General features: G+C 39.8%; 1 protein-coding gene across 2 annotated transcripts in view; it reads left to right on the top strand.

Moving 5' to 3' along the window:
* The window catches only part of rcan3 (regulator of calcineurin 3), a 45,027-nt gene that overhangs the window by 3,257 nt on the left and 17,218 nt on the right, over nucleotides 1-24,552 (top strand). The window contains exon 1 of one of the 2 annotated variants that reach the window (XM_044166933.1): nucleotides 13,559-13,841. The exons of the other annotated variant lie outside the window; for it this stretch is intronic. Coding sequence (XP_044022868.1) covers nucleotides 13,755-13,841 — 87 coding nt within the window. The 5' untranslated portion in view covers nucleotides 13,559-13,754. Of the gene's footprint in view, nucleotides 1-13,558; nucleotides 13,842-24,552 lie in introns of those variants that run through there. 2 annotated transcript variants of the gene reach the window in all.

Below are 24,552 nucleotides of genomic sequence, written 5' to 3'. Positions count from 1 at the left end.
TGTTTCTGTTCTCAAAGGCCTGCAGGAGGATGGGCTGTTTCTGTAATCACACTGTGCTGAGAGAGAGAGAGAGAGAGAGAGAGAGAGAGAGAGAGAGAGAGAGAGAGAGAGAGAGAGAGAGAGAGAGAGAGAGAGAGAGAGAGAGAGAGAGAGAGAGAGAGAGAGAGAGAGAGAGAGAGAGAGAGAGAGAGAGAGAGAGAGAGAGAGAGAGAGAGAGAGAGAGAGCTCTTAGCAAGCTGTAAAAGCCTTTTCCTTTCTTCTGCATTAGTGAAAAGAAAGTAAAACCTAGTGGCACACTTTTCTCTTTTATCTGCAGTATTTTGTTCCCTTGACCAGCTTTTAGATAAAATGGAGAGACGCCTTAAAAGCGCCTCCTGTTTCTTTAGGAAGTTCAGCTGAGGTCTGGTCAGATTAGCCCACCTCTCCTCTGAAATGATTGGGTTTATTATTCATTTACTAATTAAAATTAAATTACCATCATGATTTGAATGATCTCTCATAGAGTCCAATATATCGGTCTCTTAATTAAAATATCAAATGGGTATTGTTTTTCATTTGCCATGTGTCATTATTACAGACAAATGCAACATTTAAGTGAAGAGTAGTGGCACACTTTTCTTTTATGCTAAATCTCAAAAAGGTCAGGAGCATCATAAAGACTATTTAGCTGACTATTTTTAAAGCATATTGAAGCATTTAAGATGAATGAATGTGTTTTGCCTATCTCCTTCTCCACCATTCACGAAAATAAAAACTTGCCTGAGAAAGATCATTCTTCACAATGAAGAGCACATCAGCATCATCCTGTTGCATATAAAACACCTTTATAAATGAACTGTACTTATCTAGTGCCTTTCTGACTACTCAAAGACTATTCACACACAGATGGCAGTAACTAAGCATTCACACACCGAAAGCACAGCCCTCGGGAGCAATTTAGGGTTCAGTGTCCAACCCAAGGACACTTCGATGTGTGGGCTGGGGGAAGCCGGCATCGAACCGTCAACCTTCCGATTGGTGGACGACCCGCTCTACCACTAAGCCACAGTCATCGTAAATCATATGGCATTCTTTGAAAAAACTTCACACTGAACATATCGTTCATTTTATTTTCCTTTCTGAAAAAATGTATTGATTGTTTGAACATGATTCAATTATGAGATCATAATCATAATATTGCAGACCAAGTTTGAAATATGTTGTCATTTATGAATTATTAGAATGTTGTCATTAACCAAACCAAACTGGGGAAAAAAATCTCCACCCACCCAAATCAAACTGCACTGAATCTGAGACATTTCAGATTTGACTTGGAAAATGCTGAGTCGCCTATACCTCTGATTAGCCTCCTTAGACTGGTTCTCATTGTGGCCTGAGGCATGGTCGACAACATTCAGTAAATGAATGTGGTTAACAGCATTGCATAGAGTGAACACAGCTGCAGCCAGTGTGGCTTCTAATTTTGACATGATTCATTATCTATTGCCCCCACAGAAAACAAGTGTGTACAAGGAGTGAGGGAGGTGTGAGTGGGCAAAGTAAGGAGGCAAAGTGGTTGTCAAGAGTAAGGTCAGAAAAGCCATTATCGTCGTCCCTCATAGTGCCCAGTGTATATCAGGCCTAATCAGCACAGACCAAAGCTTTCATCGCTGATCCTGCTGCTGTCAGACTGAGCTCTCCTCAATCCATAACCAGTGCAATCAAGCAAGCACCAGCTGCAAGCTTAAAACAACGCCAGCAAAATGTTTTTATCTTACAGGCAGAAGAAAACCAAACTAAATGTTTTTATCTTACAGGCAGTAGAAAACCAAACAAAATGTGTCTGCACCGTGTTGTTATAGGATGATGCTAAATGGATTATGTCAGCTTAAAGCTGCACTAAATCAATATTTTTATATTAACAATGTGTGAATTATGAGTTGACGCTGCAGTTCCTTTCAGCTCTACAGAGCATTTCAGCATCTTTCAGGTAATTGTTTTGTTTCACTTTCACCTCTGTCATCAACCTCATTTCCAACCACAGTATGCAACTGTTGTCTGCTAAAATAACTCATATAAACCCACTCCACGCTACCTGCCTAGCACCATAGCTAATGTTGCTCTGTCTTCTGGATGTGGAAATAGGCAATATGAACCTATATGAAGTAAAGGGGTATATCTCTCTTTTTTCAATTTAACACAAGCAGATGCACAAGAACTTTGTCTAAATAAAATAGTGTATACAATTGAAAACATTCATTTAAATCAGCAATGGTCTGATCCAAGAGTAGTTAAAAAAGAGATTTGATGTCAGCTTGCAGTTGGTTTCAGTAGAACATTCTGTTGCTAGTAGCAACCACTACTGACAGAGTTCCATAGCAGTTGCTGTTTAGTTAAATTACATTTTTACATCCACCATTTTGTTAGATATGTGACCAAGCAAATATTGAAAGGCATTCTTTAATGTACTCCCCTGGTTGGAGCTTTATCTGTAGGTACTATTTTTATTGTAGCTGTTTTGTGATTACTGATTTGTAATTTGTTAGCTTAGTTTTTTCTGATAAGTTTACTGCTAACCAAGCTAGCCATTATACTAGCTGTCTGAGGCTAATGTGTTGCTAATACAGCATTCTAAGCACCTGTTCGGCTAACTGTTATGTATTCTCTTTTTACTTTTACTCATGTGGACTCTGTGTATTTTTACGAGATTAATTACTGTGTTGTGGTTCCTATGTGGACTTAATGTTGATCTTTTTCTGATGCTACTTTGTTTCTTCCTGGCATGGACAGAAGAAGGTACTTGACAATTTTCAATACTCAGTACTATAGATACATTTTGGTCAGGACCAAAAAAGCATTGAGTTTCGATTCCTAGTCCTACTTAGCAGCAACACTTTCTGTTTTTTCCAGAAACAGTGTCCCCCTTGCTGTAGATAATACACAGAACACTCTTGTCAACAAATTTCACAGGGACTATTTCAATCCACAGTGTTGTGTAAATAAGCACATTAAACCAAAACTACTGCAGTAGCCACTAGATAACTTGTCTTTCATGTTTACTGCAGACAAACAAACATTTTCCAAACTGTCCCTTTTAGCAATGCATTAGCAGCGATACAGTGCTTGCTGTAAGTATGTGAAAAGTTCAACTGCTTTGGTTGACACAGCTGTCCCACTTCAGTCTAATGTGTTTGATAGTGTGACTCATACATATATCGGATGATAAAGTAAGACAACCCCTGCGCAGAGTGGAGCAATGAAACACATCAGGGACTAAAGATAGCGTGATAGAGGATGTGAAAAGTGAGATGTAAAGTGAGTGTCAGTGTGTGTGTGTGTGTTGTATGTGCGCACATGATGCATGTACATACAGTGTGCATGCATGCGCGTGGTAGTGATATGTTTGCATGTGTCAGACTACAGTCTTTTTTTGGGTGTCGGTCCCGGGGGTGAACGTGAGGGAGCGGGTGCTTGGCAGGCTGAAGGTCAGACATGATGCAGTGCAGAGTGAGTGAGTGCTGCAGGCCCCTGCTCCTGCTGCGGCCTGGATATTATTTTGGTACGGTGAGACAACACCGACCTGGTGTTAGTGTGCTTGTTTTGCCTTTATTTATCAGAACAGAAGAAAGCAAAAAGTAATTTAAGAGAAACAGACAACAATGAAAAGCACAGTTTGGTTAAATTGAGCTGTTGTGACACTCAGGGTGGCAGAGAAAGTATTTTGCACATTTGACAAAATGACTGTTTTCTTCTGCAATGACAACTACATTACCTTGCATTTCGATGAGTATGTCAAGTTGAAGTCAGCTACTAGGTTTTCCAGTAAAATCTGACCGCATATATAACCGAGCAAGCTAATACTGTGACATGATTGTGCGACAAAATATCTGTATTATCTTTACTATCTGTATTATCTGTAATTATAATTTCTGTGTTTACATAACATTGTTGATCATTTTCTGCAGATGTTGAACACATCTATTAATAAAAGGTCTTTGTGCCTGTGCAGAAGTACTGTAAGTTAAACAGGAAGGGGATAAGGTATGTACGGTAAATGGTAAAGGCCCTGCACACCCATTGTGAACCCACACAGGTGATTTTGATTATTTGAACTGATTAGGGCTCCTCTCAGGACGGTATGGGTTTGTACATATTGCGCTTGGTTGACATCTCCCTCACGCTCCTGTTTTACCTGTTAGAACAGAACAAATTACACCTTAATAATTGGGTGTGCACAAAACCCAACCGGCGAAGTGCCGGTTAGTGCCAGTCAGAACTGGTTTCCACTTCATTTCAGTTCAGTATGCAAAACAGCCTGGCAACATGCCACTTTTGCCATCTTGAATTGACAGTGCTGTGTAGCACATTAACAAAATACCACGTGTACCAACAGCATTGTAAACAATAGAGACTAATAAACACATATTTGACATGGCTTGCTGTGGCTGAATCCAAATGGAAAAAGGTACTGTACTGTCTTTTCCAGAACTTAGCAGCTGTGAAAAGATTAAATTAAAGTTTACCACAGCATCTCCATTACTAGCTGCTGTTGATTATCAAATGATAGAGATTCAACGTCATACCTGCTGCCTCATATGCAGCCTGCACTCCATTTAACCAGGTTTCCCACTCTCGCCGCTATGTAACAAGCTGCATGCCGGTGTGGCCAAATGGAGGCCTTTTTCACACAAGACATTTTCAACAATGTATATTCACTGGAATCATACATATATATATCAATATAGTGATAACTTCCATTTAGCCAAAAAAAAAAAAATACACTTGATACCTTTTATTCAATTCAAAAAAAAGTGCTCACTACATATATTATACAAGTCTGGACAGACATGGATGTAAACTGCATCAAATAGATTTGAGACATCAAACATCCTTATATCCTCATCATGATAAAATAGTGTTTTTTCTTATACTGATACTCATGCAGTACCACTCCTACACCTTCAGTGTTAGAGCTTCAGGGAAATACATTTTTCCTCTTTGATGTGTTCTTTTGATTGGTTTTGTGTACGGTTGCTTTGATAAAAGAGACATTTTGCCCACAGACTCATCTTGCCCCACCCTTGCCTACTACACAGGGGCTGATTATGAAACTATAAGATTTAGGATGCTATGTACTGTAAGCCACTGTGTTATTTGTTCTTAGTCGTGCTCCTGTGATTCTATTTAAATCAAAATTATTTTCTGGTTCAATCAGTCTAAAAAAAGAAATGTTCTGTGGGCGCTTTCAAGAATAGCAGCTCACAGTACAACAGAATATGATCTCTTATTTGACTGATGCCAAGTATAAATTGACTCCCATTTGAGGCATAACTGCAATCATACAGTCTGTGAAATAGAAAAATGTTCTGCAGATGATTGCTTTTAGGTATGAATGTGTAAAATTAAGTAGCTGAAATGAACCCACAGGAAACAGGAAGTTTAGAAGATCAGACTGGTGATTTATGAGAACCAGTTTTGGATCTGTCTGTCTGTCCATATTCTACTTGTACTTTATATATTTTAAAATTGGAAAGTTTATTTCTTTGCAGAGAGTAGGTTGCTCTGTGTTCATCTAAAAGTAGTTACTTGTGAATAGACATTGTACTTCACTGTATAGTACTAGCTCCACTTTGGCTCGACTCCTGCCCTTATTTCTTTCTTTTACCTTTCTGTTTACTTACAGAACTTTGTTGACGTCTTAATGTTGTGAGTCTACAAAGCCCGCTCCCCTGTGAGGCTGCTTCTTGGAGTTATTTTTGAGGTGGGGAGACTGGCATCCAAATCAATTTCTGCCTGTTGTCATTTACAGAAAAGGACTATTGACAATCTGTTGTTGTTGCTGATTTTTCTCATTTTTCACTGTTGTTGCTTTGCTAGAAAAGGGAAATACAATCATGTATGTGACTCTCCCTGATTCAGTTTGGTTTACTTTGGTTCTTGTTTATTCCTGTTTTTCTTTAGATCTTTCATTTTGTTCATTTCTCCCATGAGTGCTTTTCTCTCCTGTCATTTAAGTCTGTCTCTGTGTGCATCTCACTGTCTCTATCATGTTGCTTATTGACAGTCTATACCCAGTCTAAGTTAATGGCAGTCTGGTGATCTAGAAGCTATAGCATAACCCTTTTTTTCCTTTTTCATTTAGTTTTCTTATGGGCCAGCCTCATCCTTTAAAGTTTGCAATCTCATCGCACCATTTCACCACTTGGTCTCATCACAGTTGCCATGAGGATCCCATGGCTTTAAATTAGATCTGTTTGAAGTGAAAGAAAAGGGAGCTCTTCCTATCCTCTGGTGAAGAGTGTCAATCATTTCTTTCTCCCTCTTTGTTTGCCTGCCTCAGAAAATGGCACCCACTTCTCAGAGCCTCGTGTTCGTCCCTGCCCCCCCCCCCCCTTTTTTTTTTTTTTGGTTATGTCTGGTATTCAAGCAGCGGTGATGCCTGCATGCGGGTCGGAGAGTCCTAACCCATCCAAAGATTTGGCCTGATTTTAAAGCAATCAGTGGAACCATCGGCACGTGTCGCTCTGTGCTTCCTCGTCCATCCCCCTCCTCTCCCTCTGTCTCTGTCCCACTCACACAGCTATAGAGCAACTCATCTCTCCAGCGCCTAAGCTGCTGGACTGGGTTAAAACACTGAACAGCTGCTGGTGGCCCACCAGATGTGGGCTGTGAACCAAAAACATACTATGCTGTCAGCTCCCATATTTGGACAGTGTTTGTGAGGCTGTTTGTAAAAGCACTCTGTGCATAAAGCAGCATTTTGGTATTTTATTTATTTACTTATTTACCTAAATCCATATTACTGAAAGGTATTCTCACAGCAGTTTTTATACCCTACAAAAAGCATTTTTTTCCCCACTATACCCTACAAAAACATTATATCCAACACATAACTATGAAACAGCCATCATACCTTCTCTATATTGTTAGGTCTTTTTGGCAATAACACTAGGTTTGATTATTTTGTTTAAGGTGAAGTTTTTTTAACTTGTAGTCGGGTCTGGACTCCATATGAGGTCACCTGATTTCCAAACTTGGGAGGCACTGATACTGATAGGACTGCAACAGTTTTCTTTATTGATGAAACTAGTTTTGTGTGTTTTTTATGATTAATCAAATAATGATTTAGTCCATAAAATGCCAGAAAATAATTAAAAATTCCCACCGCTGTTGTCCCAGAGCTGAGTTGACCTCTTCACATAACTTGTTTTGTCTGACTCACAGTCCAAAAAATAAATATATTTAATTTACAATGACATGAAGACAGAAATAATCAACAAATCCTCACATTTGGGAAGCTGGAAATAGAAAATGTTTGTCATTTTTTAAGAGAGAGAGTTATCAAAATTGTTAATATTTTTTTCTGGCGATCATCTAATTGATTAATTGACTAATTGTTTTATTTATTTAACAGTGGATCAGTATCAGTTTGATACTGACCCTGTTCAACTGATTGGGGATCAGACTGACTGATCCGCATACAGTTTCTTAGTGACTGTCAACAACAAACTTATATGAACTTTGAAATCTTATAGTATTTCTCTATAACCCTAAATATCATTCATTAATATTCAGATTTTGGAGGAAAACATCATTAGGTATTATTTATTTAGAGTTAAACTCTCAAAAATCAGCTAGCCTGCTTCATTAGGACTGTGAGGGTGTAGTTTGATCAGATTTGACGGACAGTGGATTGGCAATGTAAGCAAACAACAACTGTCACCAGATTTTGATTCAAATGTTGCTAAATCTTGATTGGTGCTTAAAAGTATGTGACATCACCTTTTTCCACATGAGCCCTGCACGCTTTAAACCAGTAAGAAGACCACAGACAAAATTTCTCAATTGAAATAACTAAATCTGTTCTAACTTTGACAAACGTTTTGTGATGTCATAATAATAGTCTGCAAGTTTTTCAAATAGGAATATGAGACATTCTACTTGTACACATTTCCCATGATAACAGACTCGTTTTAGTTAATTAGGAGAAAATAGTTACAGTCAGAATTAGCCTTTGGGAGTTGTCTGTCACTATTAATTAAAGCTTGATTGCCAGAAGTCATGTAAAACTTATCTGTCAACATTTTTCACATCTAAATCACTAAACGCTGCAGCAGCGACAATCCCTCCCTCACATTTCATCCTGTCAGCTTGTCTGCAGAATTCAAACCACCAGATAAAACAAACTTTGGCACTTTGAAGGAGTGTTGATTGAGGCTACTTGTGTTGTGTCTTTTACAGTTGATGGCTGGTGTCTGCTCGTCCTCAGGTATTCATGCTGTCCTTTGCACCTTACTGGACCTCTCTCTCTCTCTCTCATTCTGTATCTCTTTCTACTATACTTTCTACTTTCACACACCCTCTCAATACTTTTATTCCCTCTATGCCATACCGCCTCGCTGTGCTTCTGTTCTCCTCCGCACTTTCTCACCTACACTCTGTAGATCTGTGTCTCTGCCCTGTAGACACTCTTTTATCCTCCCATCCCTCTGTCTCCCCCTGGCTCCCTGCGCCTGTACTTGGCTGACTGCTTTATAAATAGCTTGGCCTAGATTACAGCAGCTGCATTGGCGCTGGCACCAGGGGTTGGTTTGGCTGGGCCAAGTGAGGTAGCCTGGTGTGTAACAAGAGGTTGGCAGTAAAGGGATGGAGCATGCTTGTTTGTTTGTTTGTTTGTGTGTGTGTGTGTGTGTGTGTGTGTGTGTGTGTGTGTGTGTGTGTGTGTGTGTGTGTGTGTGTGTGTGTGTGTGTGTGTGTGAAGATCATGAGCATAGTGCAGCCGAATGCCTGCAGTGGCCAAGCTCCGGAGTTTATTTTCATTCCTTCCATTCTTCTGTTGTCACATCACACACACACACACACATAAATATATATACAGACAAAGCTCATATCACTCGTGTGTCTGTGTGAACTATATTTTTATGCATTTGTATTTTGGGTGAATTTTACTAGTACTAGAAATTTACTTGTGTGTGTGTGTCTATGTATGTGTTCAGTTTGAATTCACAGATATTATAGCACAAATACAGTATATTTTTGCATCAATGGGTTTATGCGTTGCGTTGTTTGGTTCTGTGTGAGCGGGCGTGCATTAACATACGTGTGTATTTTGAGCACGCGTTTATCAGCCCTGCGTGATGATCCACTGCCCTGATTTCCTCCCTCCTGCTCCTCTGCAGAGCTCCACTTCAGAATACAAATTCTGCTCGTCAGTGATTCTGAGACACAGCGTCTCACCCTTTGAGCATCTCTGCTGCCTCTCTGCCTCCTCCTCTTCTCATCGCTTGTGCATCATGCACGTTAGAGACTCTGCAACACCTAGATTTCTACTATTCATTTAACTGTTTGCCTTATCTGTGAATTCATGCTGCATGTACAGTATATTCATTTATTTTTACATGCACATGAAGAAACAGCAAAGATTTCCTAAATCTAACCTTCTCTTTGTGTTTTTATTTGCATTTACAAATTTTAAAACCAAAATAAAAAAGGCAACTTCACTGTGGCTTTCACTGCATCACTACAAAATTAGTTACAGTGTACAGCAGAAACTTCTGGGTTATCTTTGAAGGAATAGTTCGACATTTTGGGAAATACACTTATTTGCTTTCTTGCCGAGAGTCAGATACGAAGATCTAAAGTAGGCTTTGGGGTGCTGGTTGCCTTTGAACATGCATATACAGTGTACTGCAGTACACATTTTAAGTGTGTATATTTATTTCTGAAATAAGATACCAACCACTTGAAAAATTTACATCCTTCTATTTAAAATAATAAAACACGTTCTAATGCTGTTATTAACAAGTCTTACAAGGTAGCAGCATTTGAAAGGTTATAATCATCTGCTCTTCGTTACAAATTCTTATTTGAAATGGCTACAGAGTGTGTTATATTTTCCTACATGGAGTCTTGTTCGGGGCATGCTGACTGCGAGATCTAACAGAGGGAATTGTGAATGAGGAGTAGAGAATTAAGAATGAGGAGGAGGATGAGAAGAGCTGCAGAATGAGGCCAGAGAGAAGGAAAAGTGCTTCATCATCCACAGCGATCCATCCTACTTATCAGCACCGACAAAAGAGATGCGAGGAGTGCATCGACACGGTGCTTTGATAACCGAAAACATTCAAGTATACATCCAATGCACTGTATGTCAATGTCAAAGTACTATACAGCGGTGGTTCCCAACCTTGTTTTTTTTTTAGACGTACCCCCACAGCCCTATTAGATGAGCTTGATTTTAATGTTATTTAACACTATTACTTATATAAATGTAGATAATGTTACAGTTTATTTATTTTTTTCATAAAATTGAATTGTCAATGTTTAGGTCAGTTTGTTCAAGTTTGCATTCGTACTACAAACACTTGGAGTGGCAGAAGCTGGATGTTGAAATCAGTTGTCTATTACTTTTAGCTAACTATTTCAACCATCTACCCATTATTTATGGCTATTTCAGTCATTTATTATTATAATAATAACAATAATCTTTATTTATAAAGCACTTTTCAAAATCCATATTACAAAGTGCTTCACAAAGCAAAAAATAAAACAAACAAGTCATAAAACCATCAGGTTATAAAAGAGAACAGATAAAAACATTTATATCCATTAACATGAAGCAGCCATTTCTTTTAGCTAACAATTTCAACTTTTCTGCTGGCTTGCTAACTTCATGTTTTTTTGCCCTATGAATCCCAGCACGTTGTGTTCAGGTGTTACAACTGACTCAGGCGGAGGTTTGAACTGTGCAGTCAGCCTCTCGTAGCTATAGCTTGTTATTGTGACAGTAAATTTACTAAAGACCAGCATCACACCAATTTGTAATCTATTTGTGTGTTTATTTACCTCCTAAACAAAATGAATGGACATATTTTTGATTAAATCCAGATTTTTTTTTTTTTATTATTAGCTGACCTATCTTTCCACATATCCTATGGCAACGGCGGTCCCCCATGTTGGGAATCACTGCTATACAGTGCAGCAGTAACACTTGAGAGGAACAGGCTAGACTAGATCGTTAGACTAAATTAAACTAGTCCAGACTAAATGTGAGGTTAAGTACAGGCAGGACTATGCATCAGTAAAGCATCTGCTCAGCTGAAGTTTCCTTCAGCAAGATAGTGAATCTCTACCATCTTCTGTTGACCCAAGGCTTTGTAAATAGGTGCAAGTGAAAAGAGAATTTTCCAACAAGCCATAAATAAATGATCACAGCGTTTGGCGAGCTAAAACAACATTAGATTCCAGAAAGAGTGGATTTAGAAGAAAAGGCGACACAGGCGCACTGATTTATCACTTCTGAGTTTGTGATTAATGAGCTGTGGGGGTGATTTTGAAATAATATCTAGACCTGTCAAGTAACATCTTATATACTGCCTGCTCTTACTACCATGACTTGAAAGAATTAAACAGATGACGCTGTACGAGCTCAGGCCGACATGTTACAGTGTCTGATATGTGGCTTTTTTGGCATTTAGAGGCGGATTGTTCCAGACTGGGTGACTGACTGATGCTGTCTGGTGGAGGAATGTCACAGTCATCCTCACATATCTCACTCATGTTCTCCGTCTGCACAGCGTGGACAATGCCTGACACACACAGACATAAATAGCCCTCACCGCCTAGAGCCTTAATATTAATGGCTTATAGGGGACTTAGCTGTCTCGGCCAGCCGGGCAATTATTATTATGAAACGGAGGGAGCAAGAGAGAGAGAGATGGTCTGAATGATGGAAAGAAGACATGGTTTGTTAGGATATTATGTAATGGTCTAATGTCTGTGGGAATATTTTAAATGATTGGTCTTTAGCTGAAGTGGAAACTCGCACTGTATCATCATAATTAAGAGGAAAGGAGCTGTGGCAGCTGCTTCACTGTGAGTGATAAAGAGTCACAGTACAGTTAATCCCCAATCAACAAGTCAGCACTAAAAGTACAGCACAGCTCACTTAGAAGTTCTTTTAAAGTTTTCATATCGGAGTCTTTCTAGTATCAACAAGGCATCTGACCTGAAGACTCTAATGCCCGATTTAGATGTCTATTAATTTTTGGTATTTGCTAACAACATGTAGGGAGACTGTATAACCATGTTGTTTGTCTGTTATTCTTAGGCCCATGAAGCCACAAACCATGTCAACTGAAGGCAGCACTAACTCCGGAGCATGCACTGACAGGCATGGTTATGCAATTAGTGTGTGCTGTAGATGCCTTCACTGGGCATTGTATTTTTGACGCACAGTACTGTGGATGTCTGTCAGTGAGCCAGGAATTTCAGCTCATGATTATACAAAACAATATTTTATGGTATATGTAATAAAACAGCTTTTCAGATATAGCAACCCCCCATCACAAGGTGCGTGTCTTTAAGTTGTGAGCAGTTGAATCAACGAGTGATTTCCGCTTAGTGTTTAATTCAGTTACTTTTTTGAGGCTCAAAGAGATAAAATATCACAGTATGACATAACATAACATTATGTAGCAAAATTTAGATTTTTTTATTACACAGGTTGGGAACCACTGGTCCAGGACTGATATGATTAATCGATTAGTCGATTGACAGAAAATGAATTGCCAACTATTTTGAAAATGTATTCATCATTTTAGTTTAAGTACAAATACCATACATTCTCAGCTTCTCAACTTTGATTTGCTTCCTTCTCAGTTTCATATAATTGTAAACTGAATATCTTTGTGTTTTGGACTGTTAGTATGACAGAAAATGTATGTGTATATATGTCAACTTCGACTGTGGAAAATTGTGATGTGGATTTGTCACTCTTCTAACATTTTGTAGTCTGAAAAATGAATTGATTAATTGAAAAAATAAGTGACTAGTGATTAATCGATAATAAAATAATTGTTATTTCCATCCCTACACTGATCTAAGGCAATCTAATAAATATGAACTTGTAATGTTCAATGTTTTTGAACATTACAATGTTTTTGATGTGACTGTGTTGCTTAGGTGTTGATTTAACTTGATGGGGAAACTGTAATACATCTTGTATTAGGTTGCATCATTATGAGGTGTTCTTATTATTTTGTCCACGTATCACTGCAAACTAGGCCCCCAGAACTGCCTCCACACCTCTCTCAAACAGCCTACAAAATTCTACATGATCTATTCTACAGCACAGTTATTGTAGGGCTTTTACACAAGACTTCAATCATGTGTCTGATATTATGTTCACCCCCCGGAAGTGTTGTGTTCAATGTACTGTATGTATATAAGAGCACCATTCAAAGGCATGAAAGGTAAATAACTGGCTCTTTGACGGAATGCAGGGGGTTATTCAGGGTGACACTGATACTGATATTTCTTGATGTACCCATGTACAGTTTGGCTAATAAACTGAATTACAGGCTGTGACACATTTTTCTCCAGCAACTCGGTGAACATGAAACACACAAAAATACGAAAAAATAAATAAGAAAAAGCGGAATAAACCGGACCGTGAATTCTGCAGTGCCCCCTGCCCGGTTCGTCAAGCACTGTAGTGGCGTAAAACACGACGAACGTGAGGATGGTAATGACGTCAATGTGGAGCCGGAGGGGAGGGCAGGCGGGGGGGTGCGTGGCTGCTGCCGCAGCATCACTGTCGGCAGCGCGTCAGTGCAGTGAGCAGTCCAGCAGCAACTCTGCTGAACCAGAACAGTCTGTGGACTTAACCTCAAGTTTCTGGAGGAGGAACCTGATAGACTCTTTCTCTGTGACCTGCTAGAAAGGAAGAGAAAGACTTTTACTCCATTTCGTTTTTTTCCCAACCACGAAGGGGAATGCCATCGATAAATATGAAACTGGAGATGGTGACCATCATCGCCTGCGAAGTAGACATCGAGGTGTTTACGTCAGACAAAATGCAGGTACGGTTTTCACCAAAAACGCACGTTGCAACAAACCATTATGGTTGTGGAGCAATTTGTTCAGGACTGGCTGCATGCTGCCCTGTAGAAATGCGTGCATGTCCTGGTGACGTTGAATGCAGCCCTCTATCAGACGAGGATTTTTATCAATGGGAGCCGCAGCTCGCCAAGACGCACGTCCCGCGCCGCGCGCACCGCACAGTGATTGACGCTGGCTGAATTGCAGAAATGGGTAGACACGGCAAGAATGGGCCACACAAAAAATATCCTTAATGCGCCAATTGTTGTATCATTGTTTTAGAGCGTGAGGTGTTGGGAGATGATGCGCAAGTTGAATGGGAGGGTGTGATGAGTTGAATTGCCCATGCAAGGCACAGAAGTGAGGCAGTGTTAGACGCAGTGGCGGACAGATCCTCTTCTCCCTCTCTTTATCTCTGCTCTCTCATCCCAGCAGCATTGCAGGTGCACTAGGTTAGATGGGATAAAGAAAAAGAGCCATAACAATCATCCAATTAATATTTTCAGAGAAATATTATACAAACATCACATTAATGCTAAAATACTGTAGTATAAATAATCTGTAATAGACCATAATGGTCTGAAGCGTTGCAATTGGCGCCATTCGGAATAAAAATGCAATGCAGGTAGAGTTTTTTCCTCTGTAAATAAAAACTGACTTAGCTCAGAGTACATTTAGGTCACTATAAACTCAGTATTGACTAACCTAAACACTACCCACAGTAATACTTTATTGGGCAGGTACAGGTATTCGATATGCTGCCTATCAGTCACAGGCCAGGAAAGCAGTTGCACCTAAATGTGTTCGTGAGCCTGGGGACCCCACCTTTGGCACTGCAACGTGCCAGTTATAGGGCTTAAAAGGCCACACAGATGGTCTGCCAAAGCTTGGCTCACCCACTAAACCCTTTGGAAATTCCATGTCAGAATATATTCCTTCACCTGCTGGCTGCTTGTCTGCCTGTCTGATTTGACTCATCACCAAAGAGACGGAAAGAGACGCAGGAAGCGAGTAAGAATGAAAGCGAGCTACAGTGCAGCTCGGGAGTCTGACACATGTTGGATCACCTGAAACCATGATCAGAGTATGTTTTCAGAGAGACACATACACACATGGTTCATCACAAGCAGCCAGTGTATAGGTGGAGGGACATTTTCTGGTGTGGACACACAAACACACAATCATATTCTTCTTCCTCTGTGCTACATGCTCCTCAGTGCTGCTCGTGTGGTGAAGGCTGAATTCAGCTATTGCAACCAAAAGCAGCAGCTGCAGGTTTTAAGCACCCAGTCACCCCACCCTCATCCCCACAACACCTTGGTCAGCCATATTTTATCACTTTTTTTGCAACTCCATGTGTATAACTAACCTTACACTAGCTGCCCAGAGGAATATGTGTGTCCATATGAGATGTCCTGCTTCTTGTGTCTGCAAGAACGGCATGTGATTGTAATTTGATGTTACTGAAAAATGTCCTGCACATATGAACACAACAAACAATGCATGTCAACTACTGAGCCACCATGTGGGCTGCGTCCCCCAGCGAGCCAGGCAGCTGCTGTGTTTTGCTCCCAACTCTCATTACACTTTCTAACCACTGCAGACCAGCCAAGGTGAAAGACACCAATGTGTCACCCTGCAGTTGTCCTGTAATTATAAGATAGCGGCCATCATCTTTAAGATTTCCCAGGGACTCTGGGTGAAAGAATATAAGAGTTGTTGACTGTGGAGGGTTTCTGCTGTATACAACTGATGATACTCCTGATCATGACATATTGTGAATGTCTCTTCATTTACAACACAGGACTTGTGCTAGTTTGTTGCAAGTTGAGACTCGGGGCACATGTGTCATTTATTTCTTTGTGATTTACTTTTGTTAATGAAACCTGGTCAGCGCTTTGAGATCAGCCATCTTCCCCAAACAGCCTTGACAGTTTGATCAGGTCTTCACTAAAGCTTCCTGTCGGCTCTTATCAGCCCATCTCTCCCAGACTCACCCAAAGAAAAGGTGGTCTGTGCACAATTAAAAGAGCAGACAGAGGGCTGACTTTCGAATGACACAGAGAACACCACTAATCCTGGTTTCTGGCACACAGAGAGCGATGGAGAGCGCTGGGGGAGAGGGCAGAATAAAGCAGGGCACGTGGGGAGCGGCCTCTGATTGAGCTCACCTCCCTGACAGCCCCACTCTTGTTTTTATTATCATTCAACAAGATCTGAGCCCGTCTAAGGCCCCTGTTATTATTAATATCTCCAAATTTGAAGATGCCAAACAATAATCATAAGAATCCTGTTTTGTTGCGAAGCACTTTGGGTGAACCAATATGTGGATTGCTGCTATTTATAGACACAGAAAAGATTAGGCGATGGCAGTGGTGCTTGAATAGGAGCGCCATGAAGAAAATCAGCGAATGGTAGGTTTTTAATTAGAGGAGATGCTGTGTGGCTGGCTGTGGTGCTTTGGAGCCATTGTTTTGACACAGTTGAAATGGCTTGCCCACGCCTTGGCTCAATCCCTGCTGGTTACATCATTAATGAGCCAAACACAGAGGCTGTGGACAAGGCAGGTTGTTGTTGTAATAATGGCAGAGCTGGTGGTACAGTAGGCTTTCATACCAAAGTGCTTTGTATCAATTTTGGAGAAAACAGAAGGACCATTGAGGTTTAGTGAGGCCAGAGCTGTGGGCAGACACTGGCTTATGTGTATGTTCATCACAGCACTATCATTACCTGTAAAATCTACCAGCATCAGCAGATGATAGCACAGGACACATGGTGAAGGTCATAGCACATTGGCAGGCAGTGAATGTATTACAGAACACAGAGCGTGACGCAAGGCTTTACAGTTACCTCACATGCTTGATTTGATGCTGGTATTTACATCTAATTTATTTATTTATTCACTCGCCAGTTTGGTGGTTGCCCATGTATGTGCTCTTTTATATATGTATAAATATTGAATCAGCCTGTCAAGCTGCTCTTTCTCTTGATAAGTGGCTCTCTGGCTTCGGTCTGTCACTGAGTTTAATGTGTTTTAATTAGGAAGCATTGGGAACAGGATTTCCAGGACATTATGACCCATTCACACTTTATTATAGAGAAACTTGTCATAAAACACTACAGAGACTGCATTGAAAGCCACAGAGGACAACTATTTTCAACTTAATCTTGCTCTCCCACACACAGAACACTGTAGTAACACTGACACAGTCACACACTCCAACCACAACAGTGAGTCAGCAGACTCACAGACCTACAGACAAACACCTCTGTCAGCAAACACACACAACTCCTCGCCGAGGACGCCTGGAGAAGTTTCCGTCCACCTGGGTCACTTTCCGTTCGTCCTCCTGTCTGCCTGCCTGTCTGTCTATCTGTTCATCTGTCACTTGTGTCATATGTCTGTTCTCAGGCTTTATCATCACAGAAATTATGCTTGTTATGAGGAAGGAGGAGAGATTTGATGACTAATCTGCTATTTGTATTTCAGCAAAACGAGCAATGTTTTCAGTCTTTCCCTCTGCCTTTTTTGATATACAACCTTATATAACATGTTGCCATTCCCTTTAATTTGTGACAGTTATTTTGAGCATCTTAGCAACAAAGCAACGTTCAAAACAATGCACCATTGTATCATTTTATGTTATTTATTATAACTTATCAAATGTGGAATGTTTAACACTATTTTGCAATCTGGGTAGAATGAATTAATGGCTGTGTGGAGGGTAAAGGTTAGATGAATGAATATAATTTTTTTTATTAATCTGCAAGTTGTAAAAAATGCCCATCACAATTTCCTAAAGCCCATGGGTGATGTCTTCAAATAGCTTTTTTTGTCCGACCAACAGTCTGAAACACAAAGATATTCAATTTAATATCACATAAGACAAAGAAAAGCAGAAAATCCTCACAATTGAGAAGGTGACATTTTATGAAAAATGACTTAAAGATTAATCAGTTAACAAAATATTTGCCAGTTCATTTTCTGCAGATGGACATTGATTAATCGTCTAATCGTTTCAGCTCTAGAACACACATTTTCTACATTAAAATCAAGTTTAGAGCTGGGTACTGAACATCGAAACTTTTATGGCACCAACCAAATTGCTAAGATACTGTCGAGTATCAAAAAATGCCTTGTCATTCGGTACCAAATTTCGATACCTAGGGAGTAAATCTCATCAGCATCAGTGCGCCAATAAGCATGCAGCATGCATGTACCAAGATCTAATAATTCTGGTGATTGGCTGTGTAACGTTACACGTCATAGAGGCATGCAGGAAAAACATTAAATTACGTCCAGAGACGGGGCTCACTGTTTGTTTGTTTGTTTGTTTTATCGCCTGCTGTTTATCTGCACAGATAGCTAAGTGAAATTTGTGCACGCTGCTTGTTTGTTAGGCAATGCAGCTAACCTGTATCTACTTGTCTGTGAGTCTGTTCACCACATCATCCACTGGGATGAAAGCCCCGGTGCATCCTCTCCTCACCACCGCAGGGATGAGTATCCTGGAGCCGAGGTGGAAACCGTTTCTGACGACAAACCATGCCGTTGCTTACCACCGCTTATACCGGCGAGAGCTTCAGAATTCGAGATTTGTGGGCGCTCTGACGTAGATGAAATAGGAAGCAAAGTGCGTTTGAATGCTTGGTAACAAAATACAAGCGCAAGACTTCTAAATTCTGATTTGTTGCATTTGTTGAAAATGAATGACTTCCGGTCACTTTGACACTCTTGCCGGCAGCGGTCTGAACGCCCAGACCGGCGGATGGTTGTCAGACCCAGGCTAGCTTCTCTTTAGCGCAGAGAAAGTAAGAGGTCTCACTCTACCACTATTTCCTAGTACCACAAACGTACTTCACCCACACAGTCATTCCTTTCTTCTTTGGATTAGGCAGACTAGATGCTACAATGGTGTACTGCTGCTATACTGTTTGTTATTAATGTTCCTTTCGACATTTATTTATATTTTATATAGTCTAATAATGTACAGATATTCCATCATTTTCTTTATTTTAGTCCAGTTATCCAGGTTGAGTAAAGTGCGCAGAGTAAAAACTGTTTCTCCAGCTGCTCCCAGGTCCTTGAACGGCTTCCTGCTTTGAAGTGAGTAATTGTACCGTAATGTGTATTGAATTTTTGTTTCGTTAAAATGGATTTTAGAAAATTGGTATTGAAAAAGGTATTGATCAGGAGCCGGTATTGAAGTCAAAGAACCAGTCCCGATATCGGAAATTTTTGAACCATACCCAGCCCTATGTTTAAGTATCATCCTAGTTGAGTCTTGACAGATTTATTACCTGTCTCAGTTGATTATCTGCTATTATCAATCATTTGCCATTTAGTTAGTAACCCATTTTTTCTGCAATGTTTTTATTATTTAGAGAAAGGACATCGACAGACCACTCCATACTCATCAAACATAAATCAGGTCTGAATTTTTATATGATCCAAGCCCATCATTTAAAAACACTGTTGTGAAGCACTCCAGTTGTTTGGGGTGAAAGCAAGAGGCAGAGGAGCAGAGGCAGGACAGACAGGGTGGATGTAGACGATGACAGTATCATGTTCTGTGCTAGGTAGGAAACAAGATCTGCATCTTGGCGAGGTTGAGCGATCCTGGGCCAGAGCAGTGGGCTCAGGTGTGCCTGCTCCCCCAGTCTGGGCACTAGGCAGGTGGAGATGGCCTGAAACCCTAGAGAAGTGCCGGGGCTCAGGTGTCAGCTAAAGGTTAGTGCTGCGTCCGTTAGGGTGACGTAGAATAAAGGACAGTCTCCTGGGTGAGGTGTCTGGTTACCACGTGGCCAAGATGACACGACTACAAAGCGATAAGATTAGAAGCAAAGAAAATGGCCTCGCAATGGAATGTAGAGGCCCACAATTTACTCACTAAGGAAGAAGATGGGGACACAGCGTCATACAATGATTGGCCTTTGTTATTGAAATTACTGGTTGAACATAATTTCCAAAACAGTTTCCAGTCCAAACAGCTGTAGAAAGACAAAGCAGTTTTAGTGCCTAAAATAGCAATGCCAAACCAGTGACCTTAAAAGAATACAGTAGGGCTCCAGACCATTGTGTCTACAGCATGCTGCAAGCTGAAGGTGAACTTTATTAATGTTGTGTAAAGCAGTGTTTTTTACGTGCATATATAAATATATATAAAAATGATAAGTCAGTTAGTCAATCCAAAGAAAATGAATCGACTACAATTCAGATAATTGATTATTCATGTATTAAATCATTTATCAAGCAGAAATGACAAGCATTGGCTGGCTTCAGCTTCTACAAACAGGAGAATTTTCAGCTTTTCTCGGTTTTATATAATTGTAAATTGAATATCATTAAGTTTTGGACTGCTGGTTTGACAAAACTAGTAATTAAGATATCATTAGGTTCTGGGAAATTGTAAGGGGCATTTTTCACAATTTTTTGTCATTTTGCAGGGTTATCAGAAACTTTTGTTTCTCAAGTAGTGAAGAAGAAATGACTTACTTTTACAAAAGTAATCAAATGAATATGTATTAAGTAACAGTTAACTATTGTATACAGTTAAACCTGGACAGTTTAGATATAGACTAGATCTATATCTATCCATATCTATCCATATGCAGTGGTGGAAGAAGTATTCTGATCTTTTCCTGCCACAGTGTACTCTGCATTCAAAATCATCCTTGAGTAAAAGTACTTTCATCAAAATAGTATCAAAAGTAAAAGTACTCATTATGCAGAATGTCCCGTTTCAGAGTAATATATATTATAATTATTGATGCATTAATGTTCATATCACCATAATGTTGCAGCTGGTAAATGTGGGACTAATTTTAACTACTTTATATACTGCTGGGTAATTTAATATTTAACAATACATAATAATGTATTACTTGATTATATTTTGTTTTAATAATCTGAATCTGCAAAGTAACTAGTAACTAAAGCTTTGAAATAAATGCAGTGCAGTAAAAAGTACAATATTTCCTCCTGAAATGTAAAAAAGGAGTAGAAGTATAAAGTAACAGAAAATGGAAATACTCAAGTAAAGTACAGGTACCAAAAAATTTGTACGTAAGTACTGTACTTTAATAAATGTACTTATGCCTGTACGTTCCAATACTGAAATATGACGTGCATTACACTTTGCAAGCTGTGCTCATGCTCCAACCTTTGCTCCATTAATGCTTAATTATCATTAGAGCTGGGTGCTGCATCACCACCAAGGTGATGCACTGATTGCCAACAGACAGTTAAAGAAAGAGGGTAAAATGCAAGAGAGCAGTAGGGAGAGACAGTGGTGAGTAAAGAGAGAGAGCTCATCTGTCTATATGCTGTGGTGGCCTAAGATAAGAGCTGTAGCATCTCTTAGCCACCTTGTGTAATGTTGTGTAACTCATTGGACTACCGTCGCCTCTAAAGTGTGTGAATCTACATGGGGGACTGTGTGGACATACTTGTTAAAAGTGTGTGATGGAAGGAAAATGTGTGTGTGTGTGTGTGTGTGTGTGTGTGTGTGTGTGTGTGTGTGTGTGTGTGATGGAAGGAAAATGTGTGTGTGTGTGTGTGTGTTCAACTGAGGCCTAAGTGCTGCTGACTAGGAAAAGCTCCTGCCTCAATAAAAACCATAACGACCAGATTGGTGGTAATAGGATTAATGTGTCCCCTCATGCTGTAAACTGATTTCAATCTCCCTGCCGTGGACACACTGTCCTCGAGGGAGCGGCAGTGTAGCGCCGTAGCGTCGGCCCCTGTCGATACCGGTCGCCGCTTGAGCTATTGATCCCCCTGTAATAACACTTGCCCCATTCACATGCCTCCCCGGTGCTTATGCAGCCCTCACAATGCACACAAAGCTATTAATCATTTGTTTTGTAATACTGAGGATTTGCTGCTATGCTAATATTAATGGCTGCTTTGACAGAATCCAAGTTTGCCTATGTGTCGTTAAGTTTTGGGTCACCACACACAAAACCTCTGAGTTTATCCACTGGTATTGAGTCTGTGTTTTTTGTGACAACATATTATCTTGTCCTAAGTAGTCAGCAAGCTAACTGTAGGTTACAGTCTTTCCTAGTGCTAAACCACTGGTCACAAACTTCCAGGCTAAGTGTAGAGCCAACAGTTGTGTAACATCACTGAGCAGACTATCTGTACATGCCAAAAGCATATTTGTATTACTCAATACAGAGAAGTTAATTACTCTTGTTGTTCCAAACTCTTTTAATAGCTCTGGGGGTCTTCTGAAGAAATAAAATGTCAGGAAACGTAAATACATAACCAGATATTTTTGTAGTAAAATTAAAAATAGTTATAACTCAGCTATTTCTGGAGTTAAATTGACTTTCAAGACAACATTAATTAGTTTCTTCTGCCCTCACTATGCATGTAGGACCACAGCTATGCAGCAATCCAAACACACTTAAAGGTTGAAGACAGGAGTGGTGCTTTTAAAATTTTTACTGGAAGCAATTGTGAAAGAGTGAAAACCATTGGACCACCAATGACAGTGATTACACATCAGAAAAAGATGATACCATAAACAATTGTAAGACCAAAGCTATTGTCTAAGCTAGCTGTCAAATCAGTTGTGTTGTCCCTCATGCCGGGAAGAAACAAAGTATCATCAGTGAAAGATCAACATTAAGTCCCCATAGGAAGTACAACACAGTAATTAATCCAGTACACACAGAGTACACAAGAGTAAAAGTACAAAGAGTAAAATACAGTTAACCAAACAGTAAAAACAGTTACTTAGAAGGTCTGTTCAGACAGAAAGCAGAGCGATTTTTCACCTTGCGTCATTTGCACAAATTTCACCGCTTGCCCGTTTGTGTTTACATTTATTATACAGATGTTAGCTTTCAGCTAGCTTACAACGGACTCACCAACTGTGTGTGTTTAGCTTAGCCTCTAACTGAACTCACCAGAAACTCTGGTTCTTTCTGTTATTTCCCTCCAGTCTCTCTCCTTTTTCTTCTTGTCCCTGAAAAGTTTATGAAGCAGATTCATGAAGTCCCTGGATAGGTACAGATTTTTTGCTCAAGTTGAAACATTTTCAACTCACATAGACGCAAATTCGCATCTAATCACGTCTTTCCATTGTCCTTGTATGTAATTGGGCCGCTGTAAAAGTACAAATAGTAAAATTAGCAGTTAACTGATTGCAGAAAAACAAAATTAACAAATGACAAACTAGCTATAATAAAAAGTGCACCTACAGATAATGCTCTAGAATGGGTATTTGGGGAGTAGATACTTTAGATGCTAGTCAATATCTGCTTGGTCACAGATCTGACAAAATCCTGAGTGTAACAGTGTCAGTTAAACTGCTATAGAACTGTAAGTAGTCGGTGCTTTTAGCAACAGAACATTTAACTGAAACTACTGGCAGAATCCAGTTAATGTGAAGTTCCACATTAACCACTCAGTGACAGGTTGATTGAGATGTGTGTGGTTCTGTGTTGTAGAGCAGGGCTGAAAACCTGACAAACGTAATGGAAACATCTTCATATTATGAGTATTTGTTTTACTTTTCGACAGTGTTCGTAGTAATGTTTGGCAGCTGAAAGGTCTGCTGTGTTTTAAACATAATACATTTTCATGTCACAAGTGATAGTTGTAACTGCACACAGACATGATTGCAATGGAAAGTTGGCTCTGTTTTATGGAACAGTCATGGAAAAAATGTGATAAGCAAAATGTGCTGGAGCAGACATGCAGGTATGAGATTTATCATCCAACTCCGTCTGTTATCTCTACAATCTGCCTCTCTTGTTCGGCCTCATTAGACTGGTTCCAGTTTGGCCCTTTAGGGAGGATGGTAATTAAAAAGGATGGTCCACACACTTCAGAAATTAATTTTGTTGAATTATTCCAACATGATGTATTTTTGGTGTAACACTGTCACTGACTCAACCCGAGGCTCCGTGGCCTAGTTTGTTGGTTTTCACCCAAATCCCATTCAAGCACGAGGGTCTGGATTAGACTGTGCTAAAGCCATGCACGTGTCGCAGAGAAAGATGAGTGATTTGCCAAACAGGGGCGGAGGGGGCAACGAATAACCCTTCTTTATGTCCCAATTAGGCTTGGTTAATCTTTTCATTGTGATCCAAAATGCCAAATGGTGTAATTCAACATAGAATTGAACTAGCTTGTGGACTACAGTCGTGGATTTTGGTATCAGAGTGCCAATGTGATTTAAATACTGTACTAGCTTAAATGAGAAACCAGATCAAACTCAGTCAGTGACTTTAAATGCTCAGGCTGCAGATTTCTACACAGGCAAAGCATGCTTATAGATATGGAATTAGGACTGCAGCTGGTTATTTTCATTACTGTTTAATCTGCTGATTATTTTGTCAATTAATTAGTTAACCATTTGGTTTATAAAATGTTGGTTTGTGGAAAATTGCTATCACATTTTCAGAGCCCATTCAGTAGAATTAAAGACTAAGAAAACTAGCAAATATACATTTGAGAAGGTCAAACCTGTGAAATTAGGGCATTTTTGCTTAAAAAGATTCTTAAACAACTACTTGATTAATTTTATGTCGATCAATGAATCAACCATTGGTTCATCTCTATGCTGAATGCTTTTTGGACTTGTTATAATACTATTATACAACATTCTACAGTATATTAGATCTCTACATGCTGGCCGCTCGCTCTGCCCATAAAATTAAAAGATTTTTTTTTGT

The sequence above is a fragment of the Siniperca chuatsi genome, linkage group LG15 (assembly GCF_020085105.1).
Source record: "Siniperca chuatsi isolate FFG_IHB_CAS linkage group LG15, ASM2008510v1, whole genome shotgun sequence".
NCBI lineage: Eukaryota > Metazoa > Chordata > Actinopteri > Centrarchiformes > Sinipercidae > Siniperca > Siniperca chuatsi.
The sequence above is the reverse complement of the archived record's forward strand: the minus strand, read 5'-3'. Positions and strand labels throughout refer to the sequence as shown.